The 16,107-nt window shown below is 59.9% G+C and overlaps 2 protein-coding genes across 2 annotated transcripts in view; both read right to left on the minus strand.

The window, feature by feature from the left end:
• Positions 1-3,017, minus strand: part of LOC140463279 (uncharacterized) — a 41,559-nt gene extending 38,542 nt beyond the window's left edge. The window contains exon 1 of the mRNA XM_072557036.1: positions 2,922-3,017. Coding sequence (XP_072413137.1) covers positions 2,922-3,017 — 96 coding nt within the window. The remainder of the gene's footprint in view (positions 1-2,921) is intronic.
• Positions 3,018-4,889: 1,872 nt separating this feature from the next.
• On the minus strand, positions 4,890-13,662 carry prpf19 (pre-mRNA processing factor 19). The gene is given in 5 exon segments (XM_072558000.1): positions 4,890-6,479; positions 7,110-7,215; positions 8,937-8,989; positions 8,992-9,106; positions 13,541-13,662. Coding segments are annotated over 5 exon segments (432 nt in total). The 5' UTR covers positions 13,601-13,662; the 3' UTR covers positions 4,890-6,381.
• Positions 13,663-16,107: the final 2,445 nt, after the last annotated feature.

Here is a 16,107-nt window from a genome sequence, read left to right on the forward strand (position 1 = left end):
TCCCTGTCCTGGGAGTGTTTGATGGGGGGGGACAGTGTGGAGAGAGGTCTCTTCCTGTCCTGTAACAGGAGATGCACTCATCAGATTTCTGAGTAAAGACAGTGATGGGGACGATTATCTAAACACGATGTATTCAATAAAGACGGGATAAATTAGTAGCAGAGTCAGTACCTTCGAATTATAAATGTTTACGTTCGCATGTCCTGAAAACAGCCGCCCACACAGAGCTCAGCAAATCTGAAAAACAACACCTCTCCCTGCCCAGGGTTTACACTCAGTCAACAAAACACCTTCCAGCCAATGGATTATTCTCACCGGCCGATGGAGAAAAGACTGAGACATCCCCTTCGGGGATTGACTTTGGAGGGTTGGGTGCTGTTATTTTCACAGCTGTGGTCACGTCATCCAGATGTACAGCACGGGGAAAACAGACCCTTCGGCCCATCCCGCCCAGCTCTCCCAAACCCAGTCTAGTCCCCACCTGCCAGCACCCGGCCCGTATCCCTCCAAACCCTTCCTGTTCATATCCCCGCCCGGATGCCTTTTAAGTTGTCCCAGCCTCCACCACTTCCTCTGGCAGCTCATTCCATACACACACACACACACCACCCTCTGGGTGAAGAAAAAGGTCCCTTTAAAATCTTCCACCCTCTCGCTACTGGACTCACTCACTCCAGCCTAATCACCTGGTCTATTCACCCTATCAGTGCCCCCTCCTGGTTTTATAAACCTCGACGGTATAACCTCGGATACCCAAATGTCAATTATCCGAATTTCGGATGATCCAAACAGGATTGCGAGCCCCCGTTAAAAATAAAGTTACCCGAACGATCCCTTACCTAATGGAGCAAACTGACAAACAGCGGCTGATGACCCTAAAGGATCCATCAGATACCACCAGGAAAATTAACGTCTCTTACCAAATACTTTGCAAGAATTGTGGGTGGCACGGTGGCGCAATGGTTAGCAATGTTGCCTCACAGCACCCGGGTTCGATCCCAGCCTCGGGGGGGGGGTGACTGTCCGTGTGGAGTTTGCACATCCTCCCCGGGTCTGTGTGGGTTTCCTCCCACAGTCCAGCGATGTGTAGGTTAGGGTGGATTGGCCGTGCTAAATTGTCCCATAGTGTTCAGGGATGTGTAGGTTAGGGTGGATTGGCCGTGCTAAATTGTCCCATAGTGTTCAGGGATGTGTAGGTTAGGGTGGATTGGCCGTGCTAAATTGTCCCACAGTGTTCAGGGATGTGTAGGTTAGGGTGGATTGGCCGTGCTAAATTGTCCCACAGTGTTCAGGGATGTGTAGGTTAGGGTGGATTGGCCGTGCTAAATTGTCCCACAGTGTTCAGGGATGTGTAGGTTAGGGTGGATTGGCCGTGCTAAATTGTCCCACAGTGTTCAGGGATGTGTAGGGTAGGGTGGATTGGCCATGCTAAATTGTCCCACAGTGTTCAGGGATGGGTAGGTTAGGGTGGATTGGCCGTGCTAAATTGTCCCACAGTGTTGAGGGATGTGTAGGTTAGGGTGGATTGGCCGTGCTAAATTGTCCCATAGTGTTCAGGGATGTGTAGGTTAGGGTGGATTGGCCGTGCTAAATTGTCCCAGTGTTCAGGGATGTGTAGGTTAGGGTGGATTGGCCGTGCTAAATTGTCCCACAGTGTTTAGGGTGGATTGGCCGTGCTAAATTGTCCCACAGTGTTGAGGGATGTGTAGGTTAGGGTGGATTGGCCGTGCGAAATTGTCCCAGTGTTCAGGGATGTGTAGGTTAGGGTGGATTGGCCGTGCTAAATTGTCCCATAGTGTTCAGGGATGTGTAGGTTAGGGTGGATTGGCCGTGCTAAATTGTCCCACAGTGTTCAGGGATGTGTAGGTTAGGGTGGATTGGCCGTGCTAAATTGTCCCACAGTGTTCAGGGATGTGTAGGTTAGGGTGGATTGGCCATGCTAAATTGTCCCATAGTGTTCAGGGATGTGTCGGTTAGGGTGGATTGACCGTGCTAAATTGTCCCACAGTGTTCAGGGATGTGTAGGTTAGGGTGGATTGGCCGTGCTAAATTGTCCCACAGTGTTCAGGGATGTGTAGGTTAGGGTGGATTGGCCGTGCTAAATTGTCCCACAGTGTTCAGGGATGTGTAGGTTAGGGTGGATTGGCCGTGCTAAATTGTCCCATAGTGTTCAGGGATGTGTAGGTTAGGGTGGGTTGGCCGTGCGAAATTGTCCCACAGTGTTCAGGGATGTGTAGGTTAGGGTGGATTGGCCGTGCTAAATTGTCCCACAGTGTTCAGGGATGTGTAGGTTAGGGTGGATTGGCCGTGCTAAATTGTCCCATAGTGTTCAAGGGATGTGTAGGTTAGGGTGGATTGGCCGTGCTAAATTGTCCCACAGTGTTCAGGGATGTGTAGGTTAGGGTGGATTGGCCGTGCTAAACTGGAGAGGTGGGACATATCACCAGCTCCTCACCGGAGAGGTCTCAACGATGATGTTACCAAGTCATGGTAACAAAACATCTGAAAAGCAACCTTCCAGCCTGGCGAGCTTCCTCACACAAGGTCAATCAGCTATAAGCACTGCGGATAATTCCTGCTTTTTATTTAGATATGTGGGTTTCTTTGGGTTGGTGATATCATTTCCTGAGGCGTTGTCATCTCCTGTGGTGAAGTCACTTCCTGCTGTTTTTCTCAGGGGCTGGTAGATGGGTTTGTTGTTTCTATGAACAAACACCTCGGGTTAGACCCCCATCTACCATCCCCTGAGACAAAACAGCAGGAAGTGACTTCACCACAGGAGGTGACGTCACCAACCCAAAGGAATAAAGAGAAAGCAGGACTTATCAGCAGTGCCTCACCCGGAGGCCCACTGAAGATGTTACCTAGTAGGGTGGCGAAACGTCTGAACATGAGCCTTCCAGCTCAGCGAGCTCACCTACATCCAAAACCTCAACTCGAGCTCCAAACCTCCTCAAAAACCCGCTGACAGAGGATGTTTCCACGGGTGGGCGGGCGAGACTCAGGCAAGAGGGCATCGTCTCAAGATTAGGAGGAGCAGATTTCGGGCTGAACTGAGAAGGAACGCCTTCACCCAGGGGGTTGTCAGTCTGTGGAACTCCTTGCCCAGGGACCTGACGGTGGAGCGTCGCTCCGAAGGCTAGCCTGCTTTCCCCCAATTAAACCTGCTGGACTCTATAACCCGGTGTGGGTGGGATTTTTAACTTGGCCCAGGAAGGTAACTGACGCTCCGTCAGCGAACGTTTCTTTCTGAAGCCAAGGTCGATTTTTTTTTCCCTTTGAAAGACAAAGGGGGTTAAGGGTTAGGGTGAGAGGGGCGGGCCGATGGACGTGAGGCCACGAACAGCGGATGGCGGAGCAGGCTAGATGGGCCGAACAGCCCACCCCAGCTGCCGGATAAGGGTGGGATAAGGGTGGGTTAGGAACACGTTAGGACTAGAAGCGGCGGCCTCAATTGGGCTGCAATCTGACACTTGCAGATGGGAGATCTGAATTCAGTCAAACCTGAAATTAAACAAGACTGTTCCTTAAAGGCCTGCCTTGTCTGGCTCCCGTCCTCATCTGACATGGCCGACCCCGTGGAAACAGACCCCTCGGCTCAACCAAACTATACCCCAGCTCCCGGTCCACATCCAACCCCCGACGTTTCTTATCCGCCAACTTCTCCAAACGCCCTGACTCTTATCTGCGTCCGCCACGACCTCAGGAAGATCAGTCTGCGCACACGAACTGCACTCTGTGTTTACGTCAAAAAAGATCCCCCCCCACCCCCCGTCGTGTCGTTTTTTTTTGAGAACTTTCTCCCGTCACCTGACCACTGAATGCCAAGGGGGACGGGCGGTCAGATTCTCTCTCTCTCTCTCTCTCTCATTGGAGACGGCCCTCCCCTCAGCACGTGCGTGTGTCCCTCAGCAGTTGTCTGCCCCGGCCTGGATACTGTCCGGATCTCTTCGGCGTTTGGACCCGGGACTGCTTCGGGACCCCGAGGGGTGGGGAATGGGGCTGAACGCTGTGCCAATCATCGGTGAACGTCCCCGCTTCGGACCTTACAGAGTCATGGAGATGTCCGGCAGGGAAACAGACCCTTCGGCCCGACCCCGTCCGTGCCGACCCAGATATCCCAACCCAATCTAGTCCCACCTGCCAGCACCCAGCCCATATCCCCCCAAACCCTTCCTATCCATATCCCCATCCAAATGCCTCTTCAATGTTGTCATTGTACCAGCCTCCACCACATCCTCTGGCAGCTCATTCCATACACGTACCACCCTCTGGGTGAAAAAGTTGCCCCTTAGGTCCCTTTTATATCTTTCCCCTCTCACCCTAAACCTATGCCCCTCTAGTTCTGGACTCCCCCCACCCCAGGGAAAAGACTTTGTCTATTTACCCTCTCCATGTCCCTCATGATTTTATAAACCTCTATAAGGTCACCCCTCAGCCTCCGACGCTCCAGGGAAAAACAGCCCCAGCCTGTTCAGCCTCTCCCTGTAGCTCAAACCCTCCAACCCTGGCAACATCCTTGTCAATCTTTTCTGAACCCTTTCAAGTTTCACAACATCTTTCCGATAGGAAGGAGACCAGAATTGCACACAATATTCCAACAGTGGCCTAACCAATGTCCTGTACGTCCACAACATGACCTCCCAACTCCTGTACTCAATACTCTGACCAATAAAGGAAAACAAACCAAACGCTACCTTCACTATCCTATCTACCTGGGACTCCACTTTCAAGGAGCTATGAACCTGCACTCCAAGGACTCTTTGTTCAGCAACACTCCCCAGGACCTTAGTTGTGCTGGAGGGAACGTCTTTGAGGAAGCAGCTCGAGGTGTTGGGGCCGAGGACTGAGATCCAACCGATCAAATAAAATCTCCACTGCACGTCACCGACGTTTCGCCATTTTATTTTGAGAAAACACAAACGCACAGAACCTTCACAGTTACTTTGGGAATGATTTCATCAACAGGCACCGAGGGGGACTTGGCAGCTAGACCCACACTCTCAGGAACCCCTCCCCCCACCCCCAGAGTGGCGTCTACTCAACCGGCCCAATACCTATTGGTCAGCCTCGCTCACTCCCCTCCCCCCGCTCCCCTCCTGTTACCGACTTACAGCAGGAGGCAGGGATTTCACCAAGGCCCTCCCACTAAAGGGAGGGGTCAGGTGGCCCCGGAAGTGGGGGGGGTGGGGGGGGGTGGGGGGGGGGGGGGGAGGTCACACAATCGCCAGAGGCAGGGAAGGTTGTACGGAGTGGACTGGGTATAAGCTGGGCTGGGATGGGGGCGAGGGACTCTGTGTGTGTGTGTGTGTATGTGAGAGAGGGAGAGAGAGATGGGAGGGAGTGTGTGTGTGTGTGGGGGGGGGGGGGGGGAAGAGAGAGAGAGAGCGAGAGAGAATGTGTGTGTGTGAAAGTGTGTGGATGAGAGACAGATAGTGTTTGAGTGTGTGTGACAAAGTATGTGCGAGAGAGAGAGACAAAGTGTGCATGTGTATATGTGTGAAAGTGTGTGCGTGTGTGTGAAAATGTTTGTATACGTGTGAAAATGTGTGCGTGTGTGTGAAAGTGTGCGTATGTGTGAAAATGTGTGTGTATACGTGTGAAAATGTGTGCGTGTGTGTGAAAGTGTGTGCGTGTGTGTGAAAGTGTGCGTGTGTGTGAAAGTGTGTCGTACACATGTGAAAGTGTGTGTATACGTGTGAAAGTGTGTGCATGCGATTGTGCAGAAGTGTGCTTATATTTGCATGAATGTGTGTGTGTGTGAAAGTGTGCGTGTGACACTGTGTGTGTGCGTGTGTGCATGGAGCTGCTCTCGAGACGTTGGAGGGTTCAGGGGGAATAGGGAATAGTCCAGGTTTGTGTGTGTGTGTGTTCATGGCTGTCTACCTCACTGTGGCCCTGTCACTCAGACTCTCAACACCTAGTGGCCCTCTCCCAACTGGGTTTGCTGGGGCGGGGGGGGGAGTAAAGGGTGGGACAACAGGCTGGCGCCTGGGTCTTGGGGAGTGGGGGAGGGGGAGAATCCAGGCAAGATGCCAGAGTCAGCTGTGCTGGACAAGGGAGGACTGCACAGAAACAGGAGGTGGCACAGGGAGAGGGAGGGAAGGAAGGAAGAGACAGACAGGCTGAAGGTCTTGGGTTTACCGGAATGAGAGGGGGGGGGAGGGGAGAGAGTCTGAGGGCTACTAGAGGGGGCTGGAGGTTACAGGAGGGGGGGGGGGGTCACAGGACGGGAAAGGGGCTGTGGGTTACGGGAGGGGAAGGGTCTCGGGATCACGGGAAGGGTCTCAGGTTCACGGGAAGGGGGGGGGGGGAAAGAGTCTCGGGGTCACCGATGAAGGGAAGTGTCCATGGTAGCAGGTTACCACGGAAACACTGCGACTACTGGCTGTAGAGTTTGAGGCTACGATCCATGCTGCTGGAAGCGAGGAAGCGAGAATATTCACCAAATGCCACTCCCGTGGTCTGCGCACTGTGCTCTGGGCGGGGGGGGAAGAGAACAGAAAGACAGCGTTATTCACACACGCACCCAACACTGCAGGTACACCACAGGATGGGGGCACAGGGATGGGGTGGACACTGCTGGTAAAGTGGGGGGGGGGGGAGATGCATACAGACAGGGAGAGAGCAAGAGAGGGAGACAGAGAGAGAGAGAGAGAGAGAGAGAGAGGCAGAGTGGGGAGGAGGTATACAGATAGTGAGAGAGAGGACGAGAGACGGCTGCAAGAAGGTGGAGAGAGAGCGAGAGCGTGAGAGAACGCGAGAGAGAGAGAGAGAGAGAGAGAGAGAGAGAGAGAGAGAGCGTGAGTGAGGGCGGGAGCGAGGGAGGGAGCAAGGGAGGGAGGGAAGGAGGGAGGGAGGGAGGGAGGGAAGGAGGGAGGGAGGGAGGGAGGGAAGGAGGGAGGGAGGGAGGGAGGGAGGGAGGGAGGGAGGGGGGGAGGGAGGGAGTGAGGGAGGGAGGGAGGGAAGGAGGGAGCGAGGGAGGGAGGGAGTGAGGGAGGGAGGGAGGGAAGGAGGGAAGGAGGGAGCGAGGGAGCGAGGGAGCGAGGGAGGGAGGGAAGGAGTGAGGGAGGGAGGGAGGGGCGGGGGGGGGGTGATCGGGTGCTTACCTGTGAAGTGCAACACCTCGGCCCACTGCTTACACACGTACACTCGGATGTCTGTACCTGCCACGGCCAGGTAAGTGCCACTCTGGTCAAAGGTCAAACACTTCACCTGGAGAAAGGTGAGAGGTCACAGGCATGAGAGGGGCAGCAGCACGGAGCGATCCCGAAACGGGAGCAAGGGTGGCAGGCAGGGTCGGAGCGAGGAGAGTCGGGACGGGGAAGGGGGCTGCCGGACTTTACCCGGTGCCAAGGGTCCGGCCAGGACGGTCAGTGAGCTGCACCCACTGCCCAGACGGTGTTTGAGAGAGACCTGGGGAGTTGCTGGGAGGGTGGGAACAGTTTGTCCTTGAGGAGGCAGCTTGGATCTCTGTCTCTCTGATTCATGTTTCTCTTCGTTATTCATTCCTTCGAGGGATGAGGGTTGTGAAGAGTTACGCCGGTGGCTGTGGGTCTGGAGTCACGTCTGGAGTCAAGGTTGGGGGGGGGGAGAGACACTGGTGAGGGTGACAACTTTATCCGACAAACACACAATGGGTTCGTGGTCATCATGAGACTCTCAAAGGCAGATTTCTTTTTAATCAAATTGAATTGAGTTCCACCATCTGCCGTAGTAAGAGTTTAACGGTGACACCCGACCTTTACCTGGGGCCTGGGTTGACAGGGCCACGACACCAACACCTCCCTTAATTTACCCCGACTAATCTACACTGATGAAGTTTTGGACCGAATATGGTGCTGGAAGCAGGAACGTGGAACCTTTACATTGGACTCATGTGACAATAAACCGCATTCAAATTCCATACCACCCAGCAGCTTCCGCACTCACCCTCTGACAGTGCGGCCCTCCCTCAGCACTGACCCTCCCACAGTGCGGGGCTCCCTCAGCACTGACCCTCCGACAGTGCGGCCCTCCCTCAGCACTGACCCTCCGACAGTGCGGCCCTCCCTCAGCACTGACCCTCCGACAGTGCGGCCCTCCCTCAGCACTGACCCTCCCACAGTGCGGCCCTCCCTCAGCACTGACCCTCCGACAGTGCGGCCCTCCCTCAGCACTGACCCTCCGACAGTGCGGCCCTCCCTCAGCACTGACCCTCCGACAGTGCGGCCCTCCCTCAGCACTGACCCTCCGACAGTGCGGCCCTCCCTCAGCACTGACCCTCCGACAGTGCGGCCCGCCCTCAGCACTGACCCTCCGACAGTGCGGCCCTCCCTCAGCACTGACCCTCGGACAGTGCGGCCCTCCCTCAGCACTGACCCTCCGACAGGGCGGCCCTCCCTCATCACTGACCCTCCGACAGTGCGGCCCTCCCTCAGCACTGACCCTCCGACAGTGCGGCCCTCCCTCAGCACTGACCCTCCAACAGTGCGGCCCTCCCTGAGCACTGACCCTCCGACAGTGCGGCCCTCCCTCAGCACTGACCCTCCGACAGTGCGGCCCTCCCTCAGCACTGACCCTCCCACAGTGCGGCCCTCCCTCAGCACTGACCCTCCCACAGTGCGGCCCTCCCTCAGCACTGACCCTCCGACAGTGCGGCCCTCCCTCAGCACTGACCCTCCGACAGTGCGGCCCTCCCTCAGCACTGACCCTCCCACAGTGTGGCCCTCCCTCAGCACTGACCCTCGGACAGTGCGGCCCTCCCTCAGCACTGACCCTCCGACAGGGCGGCCCTCCCTCAGCACTGACCCTCCGACAGTGCGGCCCTCCCTCAGCACTGACCCTCCGACAGTGCGGCCCTCCCTCATCACTGACCCTCCGACAGTGCGGCCCTCCCTCAGCACTGACCCTCCGACAGTGCAGCCCTCCCTCAGCGCTGACCCTGACTGCTTTACCTCGTAATGGTCATCCAGTTGGATGGTCTTGAAGTTCTTCAGCTTGCGCAAGTCCAGAGTTTGACCTGGGAGTCGTCAGCAGCTGTGGCCAGATAGTACCCGTTCTCAGAGAAGGCGATGCTGGTGATAGGGCCAGAGTGCCCTGGGAAGTTGGCCACGTTTGTCCGTTCCTGTGGAGGGAGGGAGGGGGAGAGAGAGAGAGAGAGAGAGAGAGAGGGAGAGAGAGAGAGCGTGAGAACGTTGGGACACGGTGACTGAGCCCCTCACTCACCAGGTCACGGCAGCAGCCGGTGATGACCAAACCCAGGGAGTGGCAGCTCTTTGGTCTGCACACGTGGTCAGTGATGGTGCCTCCTCCCCCAGTGGGCAGTGTCCCCCTACATCCACGGGGGGTGCTGTGTGTGAGGGAGGGACAAACGCTGGAATCTGCACCGTCTGTGTGGGCAGACGCTCAGCACCGAGAGAATGGTGACCCACCCGGGGACGGGGGGAGGGAACGCTGTACCCAGGGAGGGGGAGGGTGGGAGGGAGGGAACGCTGTACCCAGGGAGGGGGAGGGTGGGAGGGAGGGAACGCTGTACCCAGGGAGGGGGAGGGTGGGAGGGAGGGAACGCAGTCCCCAGGGAGGGGGAGGGTGGGAGGGAGGGAACGCAGTCCCCAGGGAGGGGGAGGGTGGGGAGGGAGGGAACGCAGTCCCCAGGGAGGGGGAGGGTGGGAGGGAGGGAACGCAGTCCCCAGGGAGGGGGAGGGTGGGAGGGAGGGAACGCAGTCCCCAGGGAGGGGGAGGGTGGGAGGGAGGGAACGCAGTCCCAGGGAGGGGGAGGGTGGGAGGGAGGGAACGCAGTCCCCAGGGAGGGGGAGGGTGGGAGGGAGGGAACGCAGTCCCCAGGGAGGGGGAGGGTGGGAGGGAGGGAACGCAGTCCCCAGGGAGGGGGAGGGTGGGAGGGAGGGAACGCAGTCCCCAGGGAGGGGGAGGGTGGGAGGGAGGGAACGCAGTCCCCAGGGAGGGGGAGGGTGGGAGGGAGGGAACGCAGTCCCCAGGGAGGGGGAGGGTGGGAGGGAGGGAACGCAGTCCCCAGGGAGGGGGAGGGTGGGAGGGAGGGAACGCAGTCCCCAGGGAGGGGGAGGGTGGGAGGGAGGGAACGCAGTCCCCAGGGAGGGGGAGGGTGGGAGGGAGGGAACGCAGTCCCCAGGGAGGGGAGGGTGGGAGGGAGGGAACGCAGTCCCCAGGGAGGGGGAGGGTGGGAGGGAGGGAACGCAGTCCCCAGGGAGGGGGAGGGTGGGAGGGAGGGAACGCAGTCCCCAGGGAGGGGGAGGGTGGGAGGGAGGGAACGCAGTCCCCAGGGAGGGGGAGGGTGGGAGGGAGGGAACGCAGTCCCCAGGGAGGGGGAGGGTGGGAGGGAGGGAACGCAGTCCCCAGGGAGGGGGAGGGTGGGAGGGAGGGAACGCAGTCCCCAGGGAGGGGGAGGGTGGGAGGGAGGGAACGCAGTCCCCAGGGAGGGGGAGGGTGGGAGGAGGGAACGCAGTCCCCAGGGAGGGGGAGGGTGGGAGGGAGGGAACGCAGTCCCCAGGGAGGGGGAGGGTGGGAGGGAGGGAACGCAGTCCCCAGGGAGGGGGAGGGTGGGAGGGAGGGAACGCAGTCCCCAGGGAGGGGGAGGGTGGGAGGGAGGGAACGCAGTCCCCAGGGAGGGGGAGGGTGGGAGGGAGGGAACGCAGTCCCCAGGGAGGGGGAGGGTGGGAGGGAGGGAACGCAGTCCCCAGGGAGGGGGAGGTGGGAGGGAGGGGGAGGGTGGGAGGGAGGGGGAGGGTGGGAGGGAGGGAACGCAGTCCCCAGGGAGGGGGAGGGAGGGAGGGAGGGAACGCAGTCCCCAGGGAGGGGGAGGGTGGGAGGAGGGAACGCAGTCCCAGGGAGGGGGAGGTGGGAGGGAGGGGGAGGGTGGGAGGGAGGGAACGCAGTCCCCAGGGAGGGGGAGGGAGGGAACGCAGTCCCCAGGGAGGGGGAGGGTGGGAGGGAGGGAACGCAGTCCCCAGGGAGGGGGAGGGTGGGAGGGAGGGAACGCAGTCCCCAGGGAGGGGGAGGGTGGGAGGGAGGGAACGCAGTCCCCAGGGAGGGGGAGGGTGGGAGGGAGGGAACGCAGTCCCCAGGGAGGGGGAGGGTGGGAGGGAGGGAACGCAGTCCCCAGGGAGGGGGAGGGTGGGAGGGAGGGAACGCAGTCCCCAGGGAGGGGGAGGGTGGGAGGGAGGGAACGCAGTCCCCAGGGAGGGGGAGGGTGGGAGGGAGGGAACGCAGTCCCCAGGGAGGGGGAGGGTGGAGGGAGGGAACGCAGTCCCCAGGGAGGGGGAGGGTGGGAGGGAGGGAACGCAGTCCCCAGGGAGGGGGAGGGTGGGAGGGAGGGAACGCAGTCCCCAGGGAGGGGGAGGGTGGGAGGGAGGGGGAGGGTGGGAGGGAGGGAACGCAGTCCCCAGGGAGGGGGAGGGTGGGAGGGAGGGAACGCAGTCCCCAGGGAGGGGGAGGGTGGGAGGGAGGGAACGCAGTCCCCAGGGAGGGGGAGGGTGGGAGGGAGGGAACGCAGTCCCCAGGGAGGGGGAGGGTGGGAGGGAGGGAACGCAGTCCCCAGGGAGGGGGAGGGTGGGAGGGAGGGAACGCAGTCCCAGGGAGGGGGAGGGTGGGAGGGAGGGAACGCAGTCCCCAGGGAGGGGGAGGGTGGGAGGGAGGGAACGCAGTCCCCAGGGAGGGGGAGGGTGGGAGGGAGGGAACGCAGTCCCCAGGGAGGGGGAGGGTGGGAGGGAGGGAACGCAGTCCCCAGGGAGGGGGAGGGTGGGAGGAGGGAACGCAGTCCCCAGGGAGGGGGAGGGTGGGAGGGAGGGAACGCAGTCCCCAGGGAGGGGGAGGGTGGGAGGGAGGGAACGCAGTCCCAGGGAGGGGGAGGGTGGGAGGGAGGGAACGCAGTCCCCAGGGAGGGGGAGGGTGGGAGGGAGGGGGAGGGTGGGAGGGAGGGGGAGGGTGGGAGGGAGGGAACGCAGTCCCCAGGGAGGGGGAGGGTGGGAGGGAGGGAACGCAGTCCCCAGGGAGGGGGAGGGTGGGAGGGAGGGGGAGGGTGGGAGGGAGGGGGAGGGTGGGAGGGAGGGAACGCAGTCCCCAGGGAGGGGGAGGGTGGGAGGGAGGGGGAGGGTGGGAGGGAGGGAACGCAGTCCCCAGGGAGGGGGAGGGTGGGAGGGTGGGAACGCAGTCCCCAGGGAGGGGGGGAGGGTGGGAGGGTGGGAGGGTGGGAACGCAGTCCCCAGGAGGGGGAGGGTGGGAGGGAGGGAACGCAGTCCCCAGGGAGGGGGAGGGTGGGAGGGAGGGAACGCAGTCCCCAGGGAGGGGGAGGGTGGGAGGGAGGGAACGCAGTCCCCAGGGAGGGGAGGGTGGGAGGGAGGGAACGCAGTCCCAGGGAGGGGGAGGGTGGGAGGGAGGGAACGCAGTCCCCAGGGAGGGGGAGGGTGGGAGGGAGGGAACGCAGTCCCCAGGGAGGGGGAGGGTGGGAGGGAGGGAACGCAGTCCCCAGGGAGGGGGAGGGTGGGAGGGAGGGAACGCAGTCCCCAGGGAGGGAGGGATGGTGGGAGGGAGGGAACGCAGTCCCCAGGGAGGGGGAGGGTGGAGGGAGGGAACGCAGTCCCCAGGGAGGGGGAGGGTGGGAGGGAGGGAACGCAGTCCCCAGGGAGGGGGAGGGTGGGAGGGAGGGGGAGGGGTGGGAGGGAAGGGAACGCAGTCCCCAGGGAGGGGGAGGGTGGGAGGGAGGGAACGCAGTCCCCAGGGAGGGGGAGGGTGGGAGGGAGGGAACGCAGTCCCCAGGGAGGGGGAGGGTGGGAGGGAGGGAACGCAGTCCCCAGGGAGGGGGAGGGTGGGAGGGAGGGGGAGGGTGGGAGGGAGGGAACGCAGTCCCCAGGGAGGGGGAGGGTGGGAGGGAGGGAACGCAGTCCCCAGGGAGGGGGGGGGGAAGGGAACGCTGTCCCCAGGGAGGGGGAGGGGAGGGGTGGGATGGAAAACGCAGTTCCCAGGGAGGGGTGGGGGGGGGGGGGGGGGAGGGCATGCAGTCCCCAGGGAGGGGGAGGGTGGGAACACAGTCCCCAGGGAGGGGGGGGGGAAGGGAAGGCTGTCCCCAGGGAGGGGGAGGGGAGGGGTGGGATGGAAAACGCAGTTCCCAGGGAGGGGGAGGGGAGGGGTGGGATGGAAAACGCAGTTCCCAGGGAGGGGGAGAGGGGGGTGGAAAACACAGTCCCCAGGGAGGGGGAGGGGAGGGGAGGGGTGGGTGGAAGGGAACACAGTCCCCAGGGAGGGGGAGTGGGGGGGGGAGGGAACGCAGTCCCGCGGGGGGGGGGGGGGGGGGGGGGGATGCAGACCCCAGGGAGGGGGGAGGGAGGGAACGCCGTCCCCAGGGGAAGGTGGAGGTGGTGGGGGAACTCAGCAGCAGCTCAGCGGAGGCTCTGGGGAAACATTCTTCCAAAGTGATGAGCCCATCGGCAGGGAGAGGGTGCCGGGGGGGTTGGGGGTGGGTTCGGGAGTCTCCGTGCTGGTCCCTCCTGGCACACCCCCAACGCCAGAGGTTTTGCCCATCACCCACCTTCAGATCCCAGATCTTGATCTGTGAGTCAATGGTACCCGTGCCGAAGATGAGGCCCATCGGGATGGAACTGGGCGCAGGTCAGGGCTGGAGGGGGAGAAAGCAGTGCAGACGGACATTACTCAGGGAGAGTGACACGCCCAATCACACCCCCTCCTGAAGCACAGCCCAATCTGCACCGAGTCCCTCACTGTCTGCCCCCCTCGGCCCTGAGCACTGGGGGAAGGGCCCACTCACCATGGGAGCTGTGTGTGAACATCAACCCCAGCCTCCGACTGCCCGCTCGGAATTCTCATCCCAACTTTCCCAACGGCCGTCCCACATTACAATCATCCCTTGCAGCTACATTGACAAGGATGTTGCCAGGGTTGGAGGGTTTGAGCTACAGGGAGAGGGCTGAACAGGTTGGGGCTGTTTTCCCTGGAGCGTCGGAGGCTGAGGGGTGACCTTATAGAGGTTTATAAAATCATGAGGGACATGGATTGGATAAATAGACAAAGTCTTTTCCCTGGGGTCGGGGAGTCCAGAACTAGAGGGGCATAGGTTTAGGGTGAGAGGGGAAAGATATAAAAGAGACCTAAGGGGCAACTTTTTCACCCAGAGGGTGGTACGTGTATGGAATGAGCTGCCAGAGGATGTGGTGGAGGCTGGTACAATGACAACATTTAAGAGGCATTTGGATGGGGATATGGATAGGAAGGGTTTGGGGGATATGGGCCGGGTGCTGGCAGGTGGGACTAGATTGGGTTGGGATATCTGGATGATTTTATAAACCTCTATAAGGTCACCCCTCAGCCTCCGACGCTCCAGGGAAAACAGCCCCAGCCTGTTCAGCCTCTCCCTGTAGCTCAGATCCTCCAACCCTGGCAAAATGGTGGCTCAGTCATTAGTGCTGCTGCCTCAAGGTGCCAGTGACCCAGGTTCGATCCCAGCCTCGGGAGTGACTGTCCGTTGTGGGAGTTTGTACATTCTCCCCGTGTCTGTGTGGGTTTCCTCCGGGTGCTCCGGTTTCCTCCCACAGTCCAAATGTGCAGGTTAGTGTGGATTGGCCGTGCTAAATTGTCCCACAGTGTTCAGGGATGTGTAGGTTAGGGTGGATTGGCCGTGCTAAAGTTGTCCCACAGTGTTCAGGGATGTGTAGGTTAGGGTGGATTGGCCGTGCTAAATTGTCCCACAGTGTTCAGGGATGTGTAGGTTAGGGGTGGATTGGCCGTGCTAAATTGTCCCATAGTGTTCAGGGATGTGTAGGTTAGGGTGGGTTGGCCGTGCTAAATTGTCCCATAGTGTTCAGGGATGTGTAGGTTAGGGTGGATTGGCCGTGCTAAATTGTCCCATAGTGTTCAGGGATGTGTAGGTTAGGGTGGGTTGGCCGTGCTAAATTGTCCCATAGTGTTCAGGGATGTGTAGGTTAGGGTGGATTGGTCGTGCTAAATTGTCCCACAGTGTTCAGGGATGTGTAGGTTCGGGTGGATTGGCCGTGCTAAATTGTCCCACAGTGTTCAGGGATGTGTAGGTTAGGGTGGATTGGCCGTGCTAAATTGTCCCACAGTGTTCAGGGATGTGTAGGTTCGGGTGGGTTGGCCGTGCTAAATTGTCCCACAGTGTTCAGGGATGTGTAGGTTAGAGTGGATTGGCCGTGCTAAATTGTCCCATAGTGTTCAGGGATGTGTAGGTTAGGGTGGATTGGCCGTGCTAAATTGTCCCATAGTGTTCAGGGATGTGTAGGTTCGGGTGGGTTGGCCGTGCTAAATTGTCCCACAGTGTTCAGGGATGTGTAGGTTAGGGTGGATTTGCCGTGCTGAATTGTCCCACAGTGTTCAGGGATGTGTAGGTTAGGGTGGGTTGGCCGTGCTAAATTGTCCCACCGTGTTCAGGGATGTGTAGGTTAGGGTGGATTGGCCGTGCTAAATTGTCCCAGAGTGTTCAGGGATGTGTAGGTTAGGGTGGGTTGGCCGTGCTAAATTGTCCCATCGTGTTCAGGGATGTGTAGGTTAGGGTGGATTGGCCGTGCTGAATTGTCCCACAGTGTTCAGGGATGTGTAGGTTAGGGTGGATTGGCCGTGCTAAATTGTCCCACAGTGTTCAGGGATGTGTAGGGTTAGGGTGGATTGGCCGTGCTAAATTGTCCCACAGTGTTCAGGGATGTGTAGGTTAGGGTGGATTGGCCGTGCTGAATTGTCCCATAGTGTTCAGGGATGTGTAGGTTAGGGTGGATTGGCCGTACTAAATTGTCCCACACTGTTCAGGGATGTGTAGGTGAGGGGGGATTGGCCGTGCTAAATTGTCCCACAGTGTTAGGTACATTATACAGATGTAACAGCACAGAAACAGACCCTTCGGCCCAACCCGTCCATGCCGACCAGATATCGCAACCCAATCTCGTCCCTCCTTCCAGAACCCGGCCCATATCCCTCAAATTAGTCAGGGGTAAATGTCGGGACACGGGTCTGGCTGGGCTGCTCCTCGCCGGGACGGTGTGGACTGGTCGGGCCGAAGGGCCTGTTTCCACACTGTCGGGAATCTAAACATCCTTGTAAATCTTTTCAGGTTTATCAACATCTTTCCTA

This window comes from Chiloscyllium punctatum, chromosome 38 (genome assembly GCF_047496795.1).
Source record: "Chiloscyllium punctatum isolate Juve2018m chromosome 38, sChiPun1.3, whole genome shotgun sequence".
Classification (NCBI taxonomy): Eukaryota; Metazoa; Chordata; class Chondrichthyes; order Orectolobiformes; family Hemiscylliidae; genus Chiloscyllium; species Chiloscyllium punctatum.